The sequence below is a fragment of the Corylus avellana genome, chromosome 3 (genome assembly GCF_965113065.1).
Source record: "Corylus avellana chromosome 3, dhCorAvel1.hap1.2, whole genome shotgun sequence".
Taxonomy (NCBI): domain Eukaryota; kingdom Viridiplantae; phylum Streptophyta; class Magnoliopsida; order Fagales; family Betulaceae; genus Corylus; species Corylus avellana.
The window spans coordinates 8,010,608-8,028,669 of NC_142492.1; the positions used below are offsets into that span (position 1 = coordinate 8,010,608).

The 18,062-nt window shown below is 37.0% G+C and overlaps 1 protein-coding gene and 1 pseudogene across 2 annotated transcripts; one reads left to right on the plus strand and one right to left on the minus strand.

Moving 5' to 3' along the window:
* Positions 1–881: 881 nt before the first annotated feature.
* LOC132175856 (bidirectional sugar transporter SWEET4-like) lies at positions 882–3,884 on the plus strand. The gene is made up of 5 exons (XM_059587928.2): positions 882–947; positions 1,089–1,125; positions 1,704–2,082; positions 3,127–3,246; positions 3,708–3,884. Exons 1-5 carry the CDS (start codon positions 905–907, stop codon positions 3,882–3,884), a joined length of 756 nt encoding a protein of 251 aa, XP_059443911.2. The 5' UTR covers positions 882–904.
* A 616-nt stretch (positions 3,885–4,500) lies between these two features.
* LOC132175855 (protein NLP6-like) lies at positions 4,501–15,128 on the minus strand (annotated as a pseudogene). The gene is made up of 5 exons (XR_015911761.1): positions 14,739–15,128; positions 7,284–7,842; positions 7,041–7,088; positions 5,977–6,912; positions 4,501–5,854 (listed from the first exon to the last, which is right to left on the minus strand). The product of XR_015911761.1 is annotated as a protein NLP6-like (transcript).
* Between the last annotated feature and the right edge of the window lie 2,934 nt (positions 15,129–18,062).

An 18,062-nucleotide genomic window follows, 5' to 3' on the forward strand; every position in this document is an offset into this window, starting at 1 on the left:
TAAATGTTCACATTTCGAGTTTCGCCTAAGGCTCATTATATAAGCTGGTTTTCACAACCATGCAATCAACAAGATACATGTTAGAAATGAGTTTTGGGCCTAACTCAACTCAAAAGCTAACTTAAGAGTTAAGGTTTCTCCTCATTCTTATATATGGTCCAACTCCTTAATACCCAAACAATGTGGCACTTCTAACACGCCCCCTCACGTGTAGCGGGAGGACATCCAAGCTAATACGTGCGACAATAGGTGACGTTGGGTCACAACCAATTGGGATAGGATCTGATACCATGACAAACATGCAATCAACAAGAGGTTCTCTGATAGTTTACTTATTAAGTCGTGTACTTATCCAATTACTTTATTTTTCTAACTGTCGAACACTTAGGTGCTTCACAAATTAGTAGGTTGTCGACAGTAGAGTGAAAAGTTTGGTAAGGAGGAATTGCCAATAACACTCTCCAAGTTAATCGAAAATAATCAGTTCAATATTGTAGGTGTTACATGGTCCCAGCTGAACCACCCAAACCATAGTGGACTATATAAATAACAGAATTCCAAAATTTGTATGACATGTTTGATGCTGTAATTGAGAGAAAAAAGCAAAAAAAAAAAAAAATGTTAGTGCCTCTGTTCTGTTCATAGCTAATGTGCTGTTTAATTAAAAGCAAATATGCGTATTTGCTGATTCGCCTTCAACTCAAATGTTGAACAACCATTTGTATATTGAGAATCTTGAAGGCAGTACTGCCATCTCTCTCTCTCTCTGTGGGTGGAAAATGGAAATGTTATTCCTCTACAAAGCTTCATTTAAGGCAGTCCTTTCCATGTGTTGCTTCAGGAAATCCACTTTTCTTTTAGACTTGTCATTGTTCTTCTTCCTTCAGCTCCAGGCTCCAGCAACATGGTTTCTACAGAAGCTGCTCGAATGACTGTTGGTGTTCTAGGTGGGTTACTTAGTTTTATTTCTAAACTATATATTTTATTATTGGCTAGACTTCCTAGAGATTACATATTATTAATTACCATTTTCTTGTTCAGCTAATTAAATTCAAATGATGATGAGGGGTTCTTTTGCTTGTTTTCAGGAAACATTGTCGCACTTTTCTTGTTCTTGTCCCCAGTGTAAGTTTGGCACTCCCAGACTTTTGCCACTGATTTTTGGCACTCCCAGCATTTTGCCCTTTTAACCAGGATTTAAGCAAAAAAAAAAAAAAAAAAGGGAAGGTATTTTTGTCTTTTCGGATGGCTTGAAGGGCATTTTTGGCTTTCCAATATCGTTAGTCAAGAGGTTTAACCTAAATGTAGTCAACCTTATTTTGGCATTTTGCTATCTCCTTCCTTTCTCTTTTCTTTATTTATATCATTTTCATTGGATGAAGGTTCGAGTAACCTCAACAAAGAGAGTGAGTTCCCCTTTTAGAAAGATCAAATAATCGACTCAAAATCTTATATCTTTTATTTTTTACTATTCTTTTCTCTCAACGTGGATCCCTTTTAAGACATGGGGCAACTTCGTGATCCTTTCTTATCGGCTAAATATTCTCGAATAGTAAGCATGATTCCACCCAAATTAAAAGAATTGTGCATCGGCTGAATGAGTACTTAAACAGCCAATTTCGAAGTATTAACCAAAAAAATCCACTCTTCTTTTTTTTCTTTTTTTTTTTAACTATTCATGATTAATTGCATTTAATTTGCAGGCCAACTTTTGTTCAAATATGGAAGAAAGGGTCAGTGGAGCATTACTCACCAGCACCATACCTTGCAACCCTAGTGAACTGCATGGTCTGGACCTTCTACAGCCTGCCCATGGTGCACCCGAACAGCACCTTGGTGCTGACCATCAACGGCGCCGGGATTGCCATCGAGCTTACGTACTTAATTATTTTCTTTATCTTCTCTGACAGGAAAAAGAGGCTCAAATTTTTGCTGGGGCTGCTGATTGAACTCATATTCATCAGCGTTCTCACATCTTTGGTTTTAACCCTAACCCATTCACATAAGGAGCGGTCTTTGATTGTAGGCATCATAGGCATTTTGTTCGGCGTCATGATGTATGCTTCACCATTGGTTGTCATGGTTAGTCGATCTACTATATATTAGCATGCAAAAACTATCAAATATTTATCAAATTAAAAAACAAATATATGAATTCAGCATCAAACATGACGATAATTAATGAATGGTCATGACTCATCATACTTTGTTAAAATGACGTCCTAACAAATTATGTCATGAAGGTATAAAAGCACGTCAACTATTTTAATTAAAATGGAGAAAATGTACTCATGATCTTTGTCATAATATTATGTTAAATTATTATTTATATAGTTTAAAAAATTTAATTATTTAACAACAAATATGCGTGATAAACGGACAGCTTTCATGTTTGATGCTGAATTCATATACTTGTTTTTTAATTTGATAGTTGTTACTTCAGTTCTTAAGGAACTAAGCTCATTATTGGTATTATTATTATTATTATTATTATTATTATTATTATTATTATGGGTAACTTCATTGAAGACCCCTAAACTTTTACCCGATTTGACAAACTCCCCCTAAACTTTAAAATCTCTCAATTTAGTCCTTTGAACTTTCAATTGAAATCAATTTGGACCTCTCCATTAGATTTAGCAGTTCACTTTTAATGGCAAACCCTAAAAAGACTAAAATATCCCTAATTTTCGTTTTTTTAATAAAAAAGCAAAAAAAAAAAAAAGGCCACGTGGGTTTGGCCGTGACCCATGCGGGTCTCCGCCAAAGACCCATGGGTTTCAGGTCTGAGGCTGGGTCTTTGTAATTTTTTTTTAATTTGGAAGTAAGGGTAAATTTGAAATTTTAAAAAAAAGTCAGGGGTATAAACGTCATTGTCTCACTTTTAACGTCTTAAATCCTCCGAGTGGATCCAAATTGATTGCAATTAAAAGTTCAGGGGACTAAATTGAGAAATTTTAAAATTTATGGGGGTTTGTCAAATCATGTGGAAGTTTAGAGGTCTTTAGTAAAGTTACCCCTTATTATTATTATTATTAGTATTATTATTATTTGTTTTTCCTCTTTTTTGTCGGATTGATCATTGTAATTTGTTTATTGACGAAGATGCTTTTGTGTGTGGTGCAGAAAATGGTGCTTACGACAAGAAGTGTGGAGTATATGCCTTTTTTCCTGTCTTTCACTTGCTTTCTCAGTGGTCTTACCTGGAGTACTTATGCTCTTATTCAATTTGACCTCTTCATCCTAGTAATTTCATATATTCAACCCCCTCTCTCTCTCACTCTCTCTATCTCCATGATCTTAAGCAAAGAAACAAAGGTTACTTTTGTTTGTGTTGTTATTTTCAGTTTGAGAAATACTACATAGACCCTCAAGTGCACATTCCTTAACGTGGTAATAAAAATTATCATTAAATTTTAAATCCAATGAAGATTTTTATTGTCAGGTTAAATAGTGTGCATTTGGAAGTGCATTTTTATATGTGAAATACATTAACAAACTCAAAACAGAAAACACTCTTAAGAGATAATTAAAAACATAATAACAATTTTTTACCTTTATATTATATCAGAACATTTTTTTTCAAATAAAAAACAAAAAATCATCGTCCAAAACACATTAACAAACATAAATCACCTGCTTGTGATGATTGTAAGAATGTCAATATTGGGTTTCATCTAAAAATTGAGACGTGGATTTGGTCTCAGGTACCCAGTGTGGTGGGAGTAGTATTTTCGATGGCCCAGTTGATTCTCTATGCTACTTTCTACAAATCAACAAAGAGACAGATTGCAGAAAGGGAGGGCAAAACTGGCCAGATGGATTTGTTAGAGCTGGTGGTGAATGGAGAAGAATCTAAGAAGGTTGGCGGCGGTGCACCTTAGAATGGTGAGGACTCTTCCAATATCGCCAGTGTCAAATGACTTGATGGAACTCACTTCCAAAAAGTGTTATTATTCTAGTGTGAGAATATATCACAAACAAATGCAGTTTCTTTCTTGTGTTCACCAACTATATATCATATTATAGTAATGAGCTAATTATACTTTGCTATTTTATCTATGGTTTCATTTTTGTTTTAGACATTCTTAAAGGTTCTGAGGCTAAACTAGAATTTTAGTTATGGGGACAAAACTAAAATACAAGGATTTTGGGGAATAAAATAAAGTTCTTTTAAAATGTATATCTCATAAAAAACAAATAACTTAGATGAAATTTTAAAATTTCAGGGGTGTTATTTCCCCCAATACTATAGTTAGGTTTGCTTCTAGTTTCGAGTAAAAGATGATACTACTGTGATAAAATTTTTCACTCTACTCAAGTATAGGTGTGTATTGCAAATAACCGTCTAGCCTAGTAATACTTTCTTCCTTACAAAGGATATTTGATTTTTGATCTATCCATGAAAGTTTTATAGAGTTTATAAAATGAGGGACTAGTGTTGATTTTATCATTTCGTTGAATAGGGTTGAATTAACAAAGTACTCCCAAAAATTTCAAAACACTTATAATTTAGATTTAATTATGGCTTGCATCCTATGCGCACGACATAGGATGCAAGCTAGAATACTACATTTATAATTGAGGACGTGTGACACCCTCAACTTTCATTCTATGTCTTGTGCACACAGAACATAAGCTAGAGTGTCACATCTATAATTGAGGACATGAAACACCCCCAACTTACATCCTAGGTTCTATACGCACAAAACACAGGAATGGATATATCTAAAGGCTCACTAATATGTACAAACTAATCCTCACTCCCCATAGCTCTCACAGGAGCTTCCTAGATTAGCCATCACGAACCAAAAGCCTGATGATATATTACTGGCCGACGACCTTGAAATATCTATGCACTCCTGCAGGTCTGCGTCGCAGGCTATCAATACCCACTCATTATCATCATCCAGATACTTGATATCGAATGTTCCCATTTCAGGTTTCAACCTCTTTGCTACTTCCTCTTTCAGCTCCAAAATGCCCGAACTCAAAGAGAGCCGAAACCTGATAATATCTTCTCTAAATGTTGCCCTGATCGTGACACTCTTCATCTCTTTCTTACCTGTAACATATGGCATGGTGGGAGCCGGAGTAGCCATAGATTGGTTAGGAGCCATACTGGGAAATGGAGGCTTAATCGAACAAAACTCTGGGACCTGCTCATCCAACATAGCATCTGGTACAGAAGGAAATAGATTTCTCAAATCTTTTGAATTGCCAGCATCTTCAATTAGCATTCCTCCAAATGTTTCTTGAGGTTCTGTCATCAAAAGAGCATCAGGGGAGCCCCCTACTTTATCGCATATCTGGTTGATGGAGGAAATATATAGATGCTTTGCCGGTGTGCTTTGATTTGGGAGACTACCTTGACATGATCCATGTGAAGTAGGGCTCCCAGCACTCTCTTCACATGAGCCACTCCTTGTTTTGGACCTGTCTGGGCCTTTACCAAGCTCTGGTGGAGAACTACTATGATCACGACGAATAAGGTTCATCGGACTAAACTTTCTTCGTCCTTGCAATTGATCTTCCATCCCAGCCTGTTTGTTGTTTTTGAGCGTTCTACCTGTGGGTGATTTATTCTTTTTCTGAGGTTCAGTGAGTTTAAAGGATGGTGATGTTTGTGGGTTGGACTTGGACCTAATCAAACTGTAAGGCTGAGAGTCAACAGTAACAGGAAGAGGACACGTGGTGAGAGAATGTAAATTACCAAATGCTCCTTTAGCACCTGGAACAGATTCAATTACACGCTTTAGCTTGGAGAGGGAACGGTTGACCTTGTTGATCTTGCGAGATGACCATCGGGAGATCCCCTGCTGCCTACAGATACGCTTCATTTTACTAGGGCAAACTGTAAAGCAAGAACATTTCAAAGAACAAAATAAACATCCAGTCTTTTATGTACAAATTCAGCATCACCCACATCTATATAAGAAAAATTGCAAGCAACAATTCGTTAGTGTATAAGCATACCACCAAGGCTCTTTGCTGCATCCTTAAGACTACCAGCAAAATATTGTTGGAGAACTTCTAGACTAATTGATTTCTCAGTTTTTCCACGCTTTCTCTCTGATATCTTTCTGATCTCCTTATTTTCTAAAGAAGAAAAGTGATCGACGCTTATGCCTCCATTATTTGCAATGGTGCCTTTATCATTTATGTCATCGAAGTGGGACATTAATTGCTGTTTTGATGATTCTAACTGGACCATATCTCCCTTAATCAGCAAGCCATCAGGCCTGGGTGGTGATTTCATAGATAACGGTATTTGTAAAGATTCAAATCTTGAATCAACTCTCTCATTTATAGAAACTTGAATGATTTCGACAGATACTTCCTCTTCAAGTTCAATACCAGAAGCAACCTTAAGACTCAGGAAATGCTGCTTCATCGTTGCCAATAGGGAGCCCAATAAAGTCCGTTGTTCATAGAAGTCTGTAATGCTTGAGGGCAGAAAAAATTCTAGAATGTAATCATCATCTCCAGTATGTGTGCTCCTAAAGCAGATGGCAAGGCTAAACCAAACATGCGGGCATAGTGTATAAAGGGGTACTCAGTTTTGCAGAATAGGGTAACGTTTTCACAGAAGCATAAGCTATGGGATGAAAATGCTCTCCCAGTAACCCCATGATCCTTTTGCAAGTGATGCTCAACACAGGCCTCCCGGAAACCACACATGTGAGCATCTACAACATAGAGGGCCACATCAGTTGTGGACATGCAGACTTGTCCCATGCAACCACCGTCAAAGCTAGTACAGCTGTTCTCGAGACCACCACCATGGGCCAGAACACTGAGATGCCTGCATGTAACCTAAGTCTGAGCCAAAGGTAATTTGTGAGTTTCGCACACAACCGCCAATATTCCCAAAATTTCAGCCAGCGAATTCTGGCAACCTTCATTGCAAATCTGGTCAAAGCATTGCCAAGGATATACATCTTTGAGAAGAAAAAGGGTAAAATGAAACAAAAGCACCATATTTATCTTCTTGGTTCGCAAAAGACTCAGATTTGGCATGCATGATTGTTGCAGCTCACCTGTGTGTTAGGATGATCCAATATCTCAGAACTTTTCAGATTTACTGCCTGCAGGACAACCGAAATTGTGATTGAGGAATCTTGAAATGTTTGAAGTTACCAATATATTTCAAGGTGAACAATCTCATAGGCAACAACATTTTCCATAAGAATCTCATAAAGAGTAGAATCATCATCAGGCAGTCACCAAATACGAATGCAGCATGAAGTTTGACATGCACAGCAAGGGGAAAGGAGACCAACCTCAAGTGCTTTGCAGACTTTATCAACCTCAAGAGCATAGTTGATCTTCGGTGAAGTCATGATGAGCTCAAATACACCAACACAGGACTGGCGATAAGACTCAAAGACAGTCAAAGCCAAGCTTCCCTGAACATTGTAATTCTGGGCATGTTTATGACGTGGATACTCTCTGCTGGAGTAATACTGCACATTTGGAGTCCATTCTGGCACCCTTTGCTGGAAAACACGGCCAGGAAGCCCAAGCATTCCGCCGTTCCCCTCATCCACAGAATACGTATATGTCAGAGAAATCATCCTATACTGATGAAGTCCATTGCTATCTGGATCAATAACAAAAGGTTGCCCTGAAGTTGTGAGCACGTACCGGCTCCCATTCTTTGTGGGTGCCCAAACCTGAGCTAGAAAATTGTTTTCCGTCAAATCTATGAAGTACCTAAGTGCTTGTGTCATCCTCTCCTTGATTACACAATATGCCAGGGGCTTCAGCCCCATAAGGGAGATGGAACTCTTATATTATTTCCATTCTCCATTGGCATTTCAGTTACTGAATTGGGAGTACCTGCATATAATGAAACTTCAAAGTCAGAACTCAAAGGAGTGAACTACTGAGTGAAGCCATAATATTACTGAGAAACTGCAAGCGGTGCATAACTGTCCCATTTTTGTTACAGGCCATATAGACCCATCGCCCATCCAATGGAATATATTCAAAACTATTGTAGATGGTGATAAAGTCTCCGAGTTAATCAACAAACTTCATCCAATTCACTAATTTAAGTGTCATGCAATTGTCCCTTTGGTTGTCCTGAAAATGAGTAGAAGAAAAGAAAATAAACTGGCCAATTAAGTTCATGCCCTTTGGTTCCTGATTGTTGGATCAATTTTATTGTTTGTTAGTTTCTTATATTTTTCATGTTTTAGGGTTCTATTTCCTCAATTTTTAACTGTTTATAGGGGTTTTTTTATAGGTAAGGGTCAATTTATGAATGTTATAACTTGCGAATTAAGTTTTCTACCGCAATCTGTAAAATTAAAATTTAAAAAAAAAAAACAATTATTCGTATTTCAGTAAAATTCTCTTTTACATTTGTCTTACTTTCTGGTACACCAGAGTTCTTTCGAGGGTTCAAGAAACCCCTTATGGATACAAGGGCATGTACCCAAACTGAGATTAGTCCTACTACACTTCTCATTCCGCTTAAATTCCTAAGAGAAAGGCCATATAACCATAATTCCTCAGTTTAATCCTTCTATGTTTCTTTCATCCTGGATGTTCGTGTTTCAATTTATATATAGGGAAAAATATAAAATGGCCCCTCAAACTACCAGCCATTTGCAATTTAGCCCCCTAATGTTTAAAATATAATAAAGTAGCCCCCCAAACTACCAACTAGTTGCAATTTGGCCATTCCGTTAGTTAACATTGTCAAAATGGATGGAAAATGCAAAACGACGTTGTTTTGTTGAGACTAAGTTACTAAAATACCTTTTTTTTTAAAAAAAAAAAAAAAAAATCAAATTAAAAACAAATCCAACTAAACTTGTCGTTTAGGGTTTCAAAAAAAAAACTCCTTGCAACACTACAACACGACAACAACAGTTTGAAAGCAACTAGACAACCCACATCCAACAGTTACAACCACGTCCAATAGCTACAACGTTAACCTTCGTCCAACAGTTTTTCACGTGAGAAAAATATCAGTTTCCTTGGGGGTTGGCTTAAAAAAGATCAGTTTTTTACGTTCCATTTGTTCCTTTCAAGATTTCAGTTCGTCACACCGTCAGATTTCAGCAAACAAAAGAGCCCCTTCCAGCAGTTTTCAGTTTGTCGCGTTGTTTTTAGTTCGTCACTTCACTTCGTCTCACCTGCAATTTGTTTAGTCAACCCATTAAATTCACCAAAAACATATAGATCGTGGGGGAAAAGACGTCTTCCTTTCAAGATTTCGGCCACTAAAGGTTTAACACTAAATTTAATTGAGTTTTCCTATTTTTAGGGTTTGTGGAGTTCTCTTTCTCGATGGGTTTAGGTTTTCTTTATTGATATTTTGATTTGGGTGAAGGGAAATTGATTTTATGGTGAAAGGAAAATGATATGGATCCCTTTGTTTGTTTGTTTTTATTGTTTTGTTTTTTTCTCTCTTTTTTTGTTTTGTATATTTTTTTGCTTGTCTGCTTATTGGAGATTTTGGTTTCATTGAATAATATTTGTAGTTTCTGGTTTATGGATTTATTGTCTGCTTATTGTTTGGTGGGTTTTACGCATAAGGGTTGATGGGTTATGTGGATTTTATATGCTATGGTATAGTTTTCCTTTATTTTTTATTTTATTTTTATTTTATTTTTTTTCTGTGGTCCCCTACGTAAAGTATGATATTGACATTCAGAGTAAATGGTTTCTATTTTGAGTCCAAGCCAATATCTCTGATTGGAAACCACAGAATGCCAACAATTCCCATTGCAATTTCCAAATCAAAAGAGACGGTTCCAGTAGTGAATAGAGGTTTGCTTTGTTTGATGGAAGAAAATATCATGGAAAAAAAAAAGACGTTTGTTGTTTGGTCAAACGGCGTGAGTTTTTAAGTTAAAAAAACATAGATTAAATCTGAGCCGACCAAAATCTTAACAGCATCTATAGGGTAGTTTTCACTGCAATCCCATAACATATATTTATTTTTTTTCTCATATGCCTTTTTTTTTTTTTTTTTTTTTTCACTGTTTGAAAAATAGATAACAAGTCCAAATTCAATACCATACAATCCCATAATATATATTTTGAATAAAAAATTTATTCAAATACAATCTCAATTGCTCCCAATAAATTACAATTCCTCACAAAATACAAGTCTTATAATTACATTCAAAACTCTCACTCTAAAACCAAACCTCAAAATACAAGCCACTCTCACTATAAAACCAAACCTCATATGCCTTTCAATTGCTGCATCTTTTTTTGATTTCTGCCATCATCAAACCAAAAGGATCAAAGCAATTTTCATAGACCCAAGAATCTAAGGAAATAGTATACAGCCAAAGCCATAAAGCTTGGATTATTAATCATGCATACGATCACCCATGCAGAAACAAATAACAGGGTACTCTTGCTGGATTCAACATTGGGTAGGTAGATGTTGAACACAGTTTTTACTTTCAGCTTTTTCCTCACAGGGCTGACAGTCTTCATTGCTGGGTGATATCTTGGAGCCATCATAAATCCAATTCCTCCTTCATTCAAGCACCTCTTCACCCCCTGAGTCAAGAAAAAGAACAAGAAACTAAATTAGTATAGGCATAAATCGATTGTTCAGAAGTTTGGTACTCTTTTCATATTTCATAAGTTGAGCCAAACCCAAAACGGCATTGCATTTCCTTTTTCTTGTTTGCTACTACATGTATTGTGTTATTAAGGCCACAAAATATGAAGAAATGGGACTTGGCTTAGAATGCTTAACCAATCATGTTCTGAAAATCACAAGTAAAGACACTAACACACCTTAACAACAATATGACAACAATCACCCCAAAGTCCCAATCGGCCACCAACACAACAAAATAACAAAAGGCCCAGATTTCCAAACAGAAACCCTAATTCTAGAGCGAATCAAAAATCCCACAAATCATCACAATTTCGAGCTTCAATCCAATGGAGATAATGAAAATCATAAGAAAATGTTAGAGATATACCTCACTACAACACTTGGCCAAAACCCCTCTTCTTCTTCTTCTTCTGCTAGAGCTCTCTCTGGTTCTCTCACTCTAAAACCAAACCTAAAAATTACAAGTCTTCTTGTCCGCCGGCCGTGGGGGGAATATTGTTTATATTAGCTGGATCGGGGGAGCGAAGCCACCGGAGGTGTGAGAGAGAGATCGAGAGCTGCATGCTGGAGAACTGAGGGAGAGAGAATTGAGTGAGAGAGAGAGAGAGAGAGAGAGCTGAGTGAAAATTAATTTGCAGATCTGCAAGCAAAAAATAAAATTAGACAAATTAACAAAAAAAAAAAAAAAAACTTAAAAATCGGCAAGAACGAATGCCAGATCGGAAAGCTAGAGAGCGAGAGAGAGTACCCGACAATTTAAGAAGAAAAATAGGGCACCTGGTATCAAGGCAAGGGGGGAGATGGAGAGGGCACTCCTCAAAGGACTGGGAAACCCATCTCAGGCGCAGTGGAGGCGATGGAGAATGGCTTATGTGGATTGGGTAAATAATAGTCAATTACTTAATTTTTTTGGGGCGTTGGCTAGAAAGCGCCCCTAATTTGGGGCGCTTCGCTGCAAGCGCCCCTATAATTTGGGGGTGCTTGGCTAGAAAGCGCCCATAATATATTAAATTGGGGTGCTTGTCTCGCAAGCACCCCTAATATATTAAATTGGGGCGTGCTTTGATGGAACGCCTATTATTATTGAAGGCGTTTTATTGGGCAAGCGTCTCTAATTTTTTTTAGGGTCATTCGCACTGTAAAACACCCTCATATAAAGGCGTTTAATTAAAATGCCCCTATATCAAGCGTTAGTAAATATGGTTTTTTTGTAGTGTCAGCTATTTGGGCATTGAACTATGACACAGGAAGCATAGCTTTTTCGTCAACCAAGATAAAATAATCACATAACCATGATCACCTTCGTTCTGCATATTTCATAAATGAGAATTAGTCACCAATTGTTCGTTCTATATATTTAAAGAACCTGAATAAAACATCCAGCTTCTAAACTCAAAAACTAGGACAGTACTTATCTATAATCTTTATGAAAAGAATAAAGGTTCCCCTATTCTAAGATGTAAACAACAAATTTACATTTTGCTCCTCATATACTATCCTTCCATGCACCACAAGAACTTAAAGTTAAAGTTTCAAGTAAACAGGGATAAGGATGAACTCGGTTAAGGACAATCACTCACCAATGAAAAACCTTCATAAGATACAGTGGGTGACAGAAACTGAATAAATGTTGACCTATTAAGAATTTAAGCATAAAGCCCCCATTGCCACTCCCTTGCAGCTGCCATTGAATATTTTTCTTAATTTTGATGTACTGTTGGATAAAATAAGAAAAGCACATGTGAAACATGATATGGTCCTGAGAAAATCCAATTTCACTTCTATGCTTTATCACTCTCCCTTTTTTTGGTTAAAAATATAAACTGGAAAAAAAATATATATATATTTGCTTTTAGTGTTGAATATTGACATTGAAGAGGAGGGGGGGATCACAATAAATGTAATCTAAAAGTCTATGAACTAAATTGACAAAATCAAACTTTATACGGTCAAAATTGACAACAAACCTACTAAAAAATCCCCTAAAAAATACACTAATTGAATGTTCTCAATCTCATTTAAAAGAGAGAGTACAAAAAACTCTTTAAGAAATGTGAAAACAGAACAAAATGGCAATGCTCATGAATGCAATTTCACTTCTATCTTCTATCATTCTCGACAACAAAAACAGGCAAGTGAGGTGGAATAAACTTCAAATTTAATGTAAGCATTGCAAAATTGTTCCTACATTACACATGAAGAATAAATAAATAAATAAATACAAGAAAAAATAGTAACTTCTTCCTTCTTTTTCATCTTGTTAGGGTTCTGAGAAGATTTGGATTGACAAAATGACTATTCTTTTATGCAATGGGACTCTTAGCACACGAGCCAAGACTGAGTACCCAAAATAATTATAATAATAATGACTTATCTTTTTGATAAACATTTTTATTTTTTTTTGGGTAAGAATTTGATCAACTGATTGGAGTGTTCCATCAGATGCTGAAATCATTTTTCTACTTCTTTGAATTTTTCGTCAACTAATTGGACTTTTAATCCTTCTTCTTTGACTTATCTTTTTAATCTACTTTTGTTTTTTTGTTTTTTTTTTTGTAAGTATTTGATCAATTGATTGGAGTGTACCATCAGATGCTGAAATCATTTATCTTCTTGATTGGAGTGTATGAACTCAGAGTTCTATTCCCATATCAATATCCTCTCCAATCTCTCTCATAGCATTGTGGCTGAAGATTTGAGGTTTTCGGAAATTCACCAAAAATCACCAAATCAAAACTCCTCTCGAAACCCAATTGGTTTGACAGCCCAGAACATTTCAATTCAACCACAAAACCTCCAAAATCAAACCCCAAAATTTGCAATCAATTAATCAACTACAACTGAACAAGAACACCTAATCAACCCTTCAATCACAAACAAATATCCAAATTGATTTGAGCTTCATCAACCACAATCACCCTAAATCAATATGAAACAGAGACCGAAATAACGAATCTAAATCACAATACATGTCAATATAAGACCAACAAAGAATTAAGTACCAAATCACAGAACACATCAAATGAAACCCTATCTTCTTCCAAAACAAACCGAGAGATGAGAGTTAGAAATACAAAGAGGGAAAAATGAAAACAGAAATAGAGAGATGAGAGATAGAAGATACATATATAGGGCGAGAGATGAGAGATAAAAGAGAAGGATAGAGAGATACCTAGAATCGAGAGACTAAACGGTCGCGATTCACAAACAAACCCTAAGAAACTTATTTCGTAAAACCCCTAATTTTTAAAACCATCGTTGACGAGCTGTGAGCCGGAGAGGAGAAGGTTTTGAGCTGGAAGTGACGAACTGGAATGAAGAACACGAAGAAAACGAACTGAGAAACAATATGGACGAAAGTATGATATGTTGTCGTGTAATAGATTTTATTAAAGCAAAACGACAACGTTTAGGTGGATTTGCTTTTAATATATATATATATATATATATATATATATATATATATATATATATATATATATATATATATATATATATATATATTTTTTTTTTTAAAAGGGTATTTTAGTAACTTAACCTCAACAAAACGACGTCGTTTTACATTTTCTGTCCATTTTGACGGTATTAACTAACAGAGTGGCCAAATTGCAACTAATTGGTAGTTTGAGGGGCTACTTTATTACATTTTGAACATTGGGGGGCTAAATTACAAATAGCTGGTAGTTTAGGGGGCCATTTTATATTTTTCCCTTATATATATATATATATATATATATATCAGTTTTAGCTGTTTTAGACGTAATCAAAAGCAAGAGCTCAAAGCAAGTGTTCTTGAGTGTAAGATTATTAATTAAGTGATTAAATTCACTATTTTCTATGAATGGAACCTTAATTCATCATTTTCTATCAGTTTTACTTAATGTTAGAGTTCTAATTAAAAGATTAAATTTACTATCTCTTTAAGCTTTCGAGAGGTGATAATTTACAAGCAACCAAACAAAGCAATATCAGTTTAAGCTTTCGATCAGTAATTTGCTATTTTCAGCAACCATACAAAGCAAAACCACCAAGAACCAAACTTTTCTACACAGTTTCAAACTTTCCCTGCAACAGCTCCCAACCAAAGAAAATCAAAATCCAATCCAAGAAGGAATGCGAATACGAATAGGAAACTCACAGGAGAGCAATGGAGAGGAGTCCGGGAGAGCAGAGGTGGCATGCGCTGCGTCGTCGTTTCCATCTGAGAAGGCCCAGGGAGGAGAGAAGTGCTGGTCGGAGGGCTAGACGTAGAGCGGTGACATGGGGTGTGGCTATTGTTGTCGATGTTGTTGTCGGAGAGCAAGAGGATCTGATCCAACGACCAGAAGTCGTCGAAATCATCGAAGTCCATGATCAACGCCTCTAATCTCTCCCCCTCTTCCTCTTCCTCTTCCTCCTCCACCGCTACGGTTGGTACCGTTGACTTGGGTTCCTCCGGTTCAGGCATTTCCACGGAATTTCTTTTCCCGGGATTTGCCTTTTGGGAATGCAAGTCCAATTTGCAGTGTGTGATTCCATTTCCAACAGAAGATTAGGCTTCCTTCGTTCCGCAATTTGTAATAAGACAATATTTTATCACGCAAGTGATAAAATAATAATATAATAATAAAAACAAAGTAAAAAGAAGATGACTGGGGTGGTGGTAGCTTGTTTGAAAGAAATATTACCAGTTAGGTAATAGTTTGAGGGATGTATTTAAATTTTTTCTTTTATTCTATTTCATGAGCTTATCAATTTTAATAAAATGTTTAGAGGAAACTTCACTTATTCCTCATGAACTTAGGCGCTTTTTGCAAATACTCCCTCAATATTCAAAGTCTCTCACTTTGGTGTATCGAACTTTCGTTTCGTTTCAGTTACCCTCTTTTGTTAGGATTTAAAATTCTTAAAATACCCTTATTTTTTATTAAAAAATAATTTTAAAAAAATAACTCTTGACCCGTAGGTTCACTGATGGACTTAACCCACCCGTATTGTGACCCACAGGGTCATATTATTATTATTATATATGAAAAAAAAAAAAGGTAAAAAAATGACGGTCAATGGGTCACTTGTTGACCCATCGACCCACCGGGGTCACCAAGTGACCCTCCGTGGGTCACCTTGGTGACTCGCTGTGGGTCACTTTGTGATCCACGATTTTATTTATTTTTTAATATAATAATTATAATAATAATTTTTTATTTATAAATAAAGGTAAATTTGAAATTTTAAAAATTTTTAGGGATATAAAGGTTTTTTACTCATTTTACCGTTTGATTTAACTACAATATTGTAAAGGTTTTTCTGGGTTTATATGATGATTTTTATGGGTTTGAATGAAAACAACAAAGGAAATGGAATAATGCAGAAAATATATTAAAGATAAATGAGCAGATTCGAGATTGCTCCTTCTCCTACAACGTCTCAAGCCAGGAATCTCTATGCATATCCCATCTAATGAGAGTGCCCCCCATTATATCACCCATTCTGTTAGAATATATTCTAACAGAATGGCCACCTGGATCCCTTCCCCAAGGTTCTAGAAGTGCCGAAATACAAGTACTGCAAATTACATAGAAAGGCCTTGCAAAACGCAGGCTTTAACAAATAAAACGCATGCATAAAATTAACATAAAGTGCAGAAGAAAATAGGACAGCTGTACTCCCCAACTTTCCCTTCTTCCTCACGTGTCTTCTTCTTAGACTTTTCCTTCTATACCACTTGCTTGGCTGTGAGGTCTTCTACGTGTACCCATAACAGGGCCCTCCCCTTCAAAGCACCTTGCCCACAAGGTGGGGGTACTATTCCTGCAAAGCCCAGAGGGACTCCCAAGTATCATCCTCTGGTGAAGCTCCCTTCCAACGGATCAGCACTTCCGTGATCGACCTACCTTTCTTCTTGGCCATACGTCTCTCAGTCACTGAGTCGGGCTTGGGCTTAACCTCTCCATTCTGATCCACCAGTGGCAGGGTAGGAAGTGGCACAATTTGCTGGCCCAATTTCTTTTTGAGGCAAGAGACATGGAAGACTGGGTGGATTCTTGCTTCGAGTGGTAAATCCAGCTTATAGGCGACAAGACCAATCTTCTGGATAATGCGAAAAGGTCCAAAGAACCAAGGTGAGAGTTTGAAATTCTTCCGCATAGCCACAATTTTCTGGCGGTAAGGTTGAAGACGGAGATAAATCCAATCTCCTATGTCAAAATTCCGCTCTTTGTGCTTCTTATCCGCTTGCACTTTCATACGATTCTATGCCAATTGCAGGTGTTCCTTAAGAAGAGTTAGAACAGAGCTGCAATCCTTCGATTGAGTATTGACAACAAGGTTTGCTGATGTCCTGAGAACATAGGATAACAAGGAGGGAGGAGGACAACCATAAACTGCCTAAAAGGGGTTTAAACCAGTAGAAGAATAGTAGTTTGTATTATACCACCATTCAGCCATAGGCAATCATAAACTCCACCCCTTTGGTTTAGTCCCCGCATAGCATCGCAGGTAAGTTTCGAGGCACTTGTTTAGTGATTCGGTTTGACCATTAGATTGGGGGTGATAGGCTGAGCTGAAAGCCAATGAGATACCCTATAGCTGAAAGAGTTCTCGCCAAAAGGTGCTAGTGAAGATCGGATCCCTGTCTAACACAATGGTTTTTGGCATACCATGAAGCTTGAGGATGTTAGACAAGAAAATGTGAGTAGCCTTAGAAGCTGTATAAGGATGGGAAAGGGGTAAGAAATGGCTATATTTAGTGAATCTGTCCACCACCACTAGAATCACTGTATAGCCATGAGAGAGAGAGGCAAGCCCTCTATGAAATCCATAGAAATATCGGACCATACTCGTGTAGGTGTAGGAAGAGGTTGGAGTAACCCTGCAAGGAGGATGGTCTCATGTTTGTTTTCTTGGCATACAGAGCATTCTTTGATAAATTGTTTGATGTCTCGCCGCATCCCTTCCCAATAAAAATATGCCTTAGCTCGATGGATGGTCTTATGGTAGCCTGAATGGCCCGCAATGGGGTTGGAGTGAATGTAAGCTAAGAGTTGGAGTTTAAAGGCTAAGTTCTTATCAATCCAGATGCGACCCTTCCGTAAAATCAAACCCTGCTGCAAGGTATACCTTTTTGGTGTATCCAACCCTTGCTGTAATTTGGAATACAACTCCCTGGTGACAGCATCTTGGAGATAGGAGGATTTCAAGTCATCCACCCAAGTAGGTGTGGGAAAAGAAATTAGAGAAATAGTCACTTCATCCGTAGAATCCTCAAATTTGCGAGACGAGGCATCAGCTACTCGGTTCTCCTTCCCCTTCTTGGACTTTATTACAAAGTCATAACCAAGTAATTTGGAAATCCAGCGTTGTTGGGTTGTTGTCCCAATCTTCTGCTCCAGCAAAATTTGAGGGATTACTGGTCAGTTTTTACTTTAAAAGGCTTCCTTAACAAATAGGGTCTCCACTTCTGAACTGCCTTGACCAAGGACAG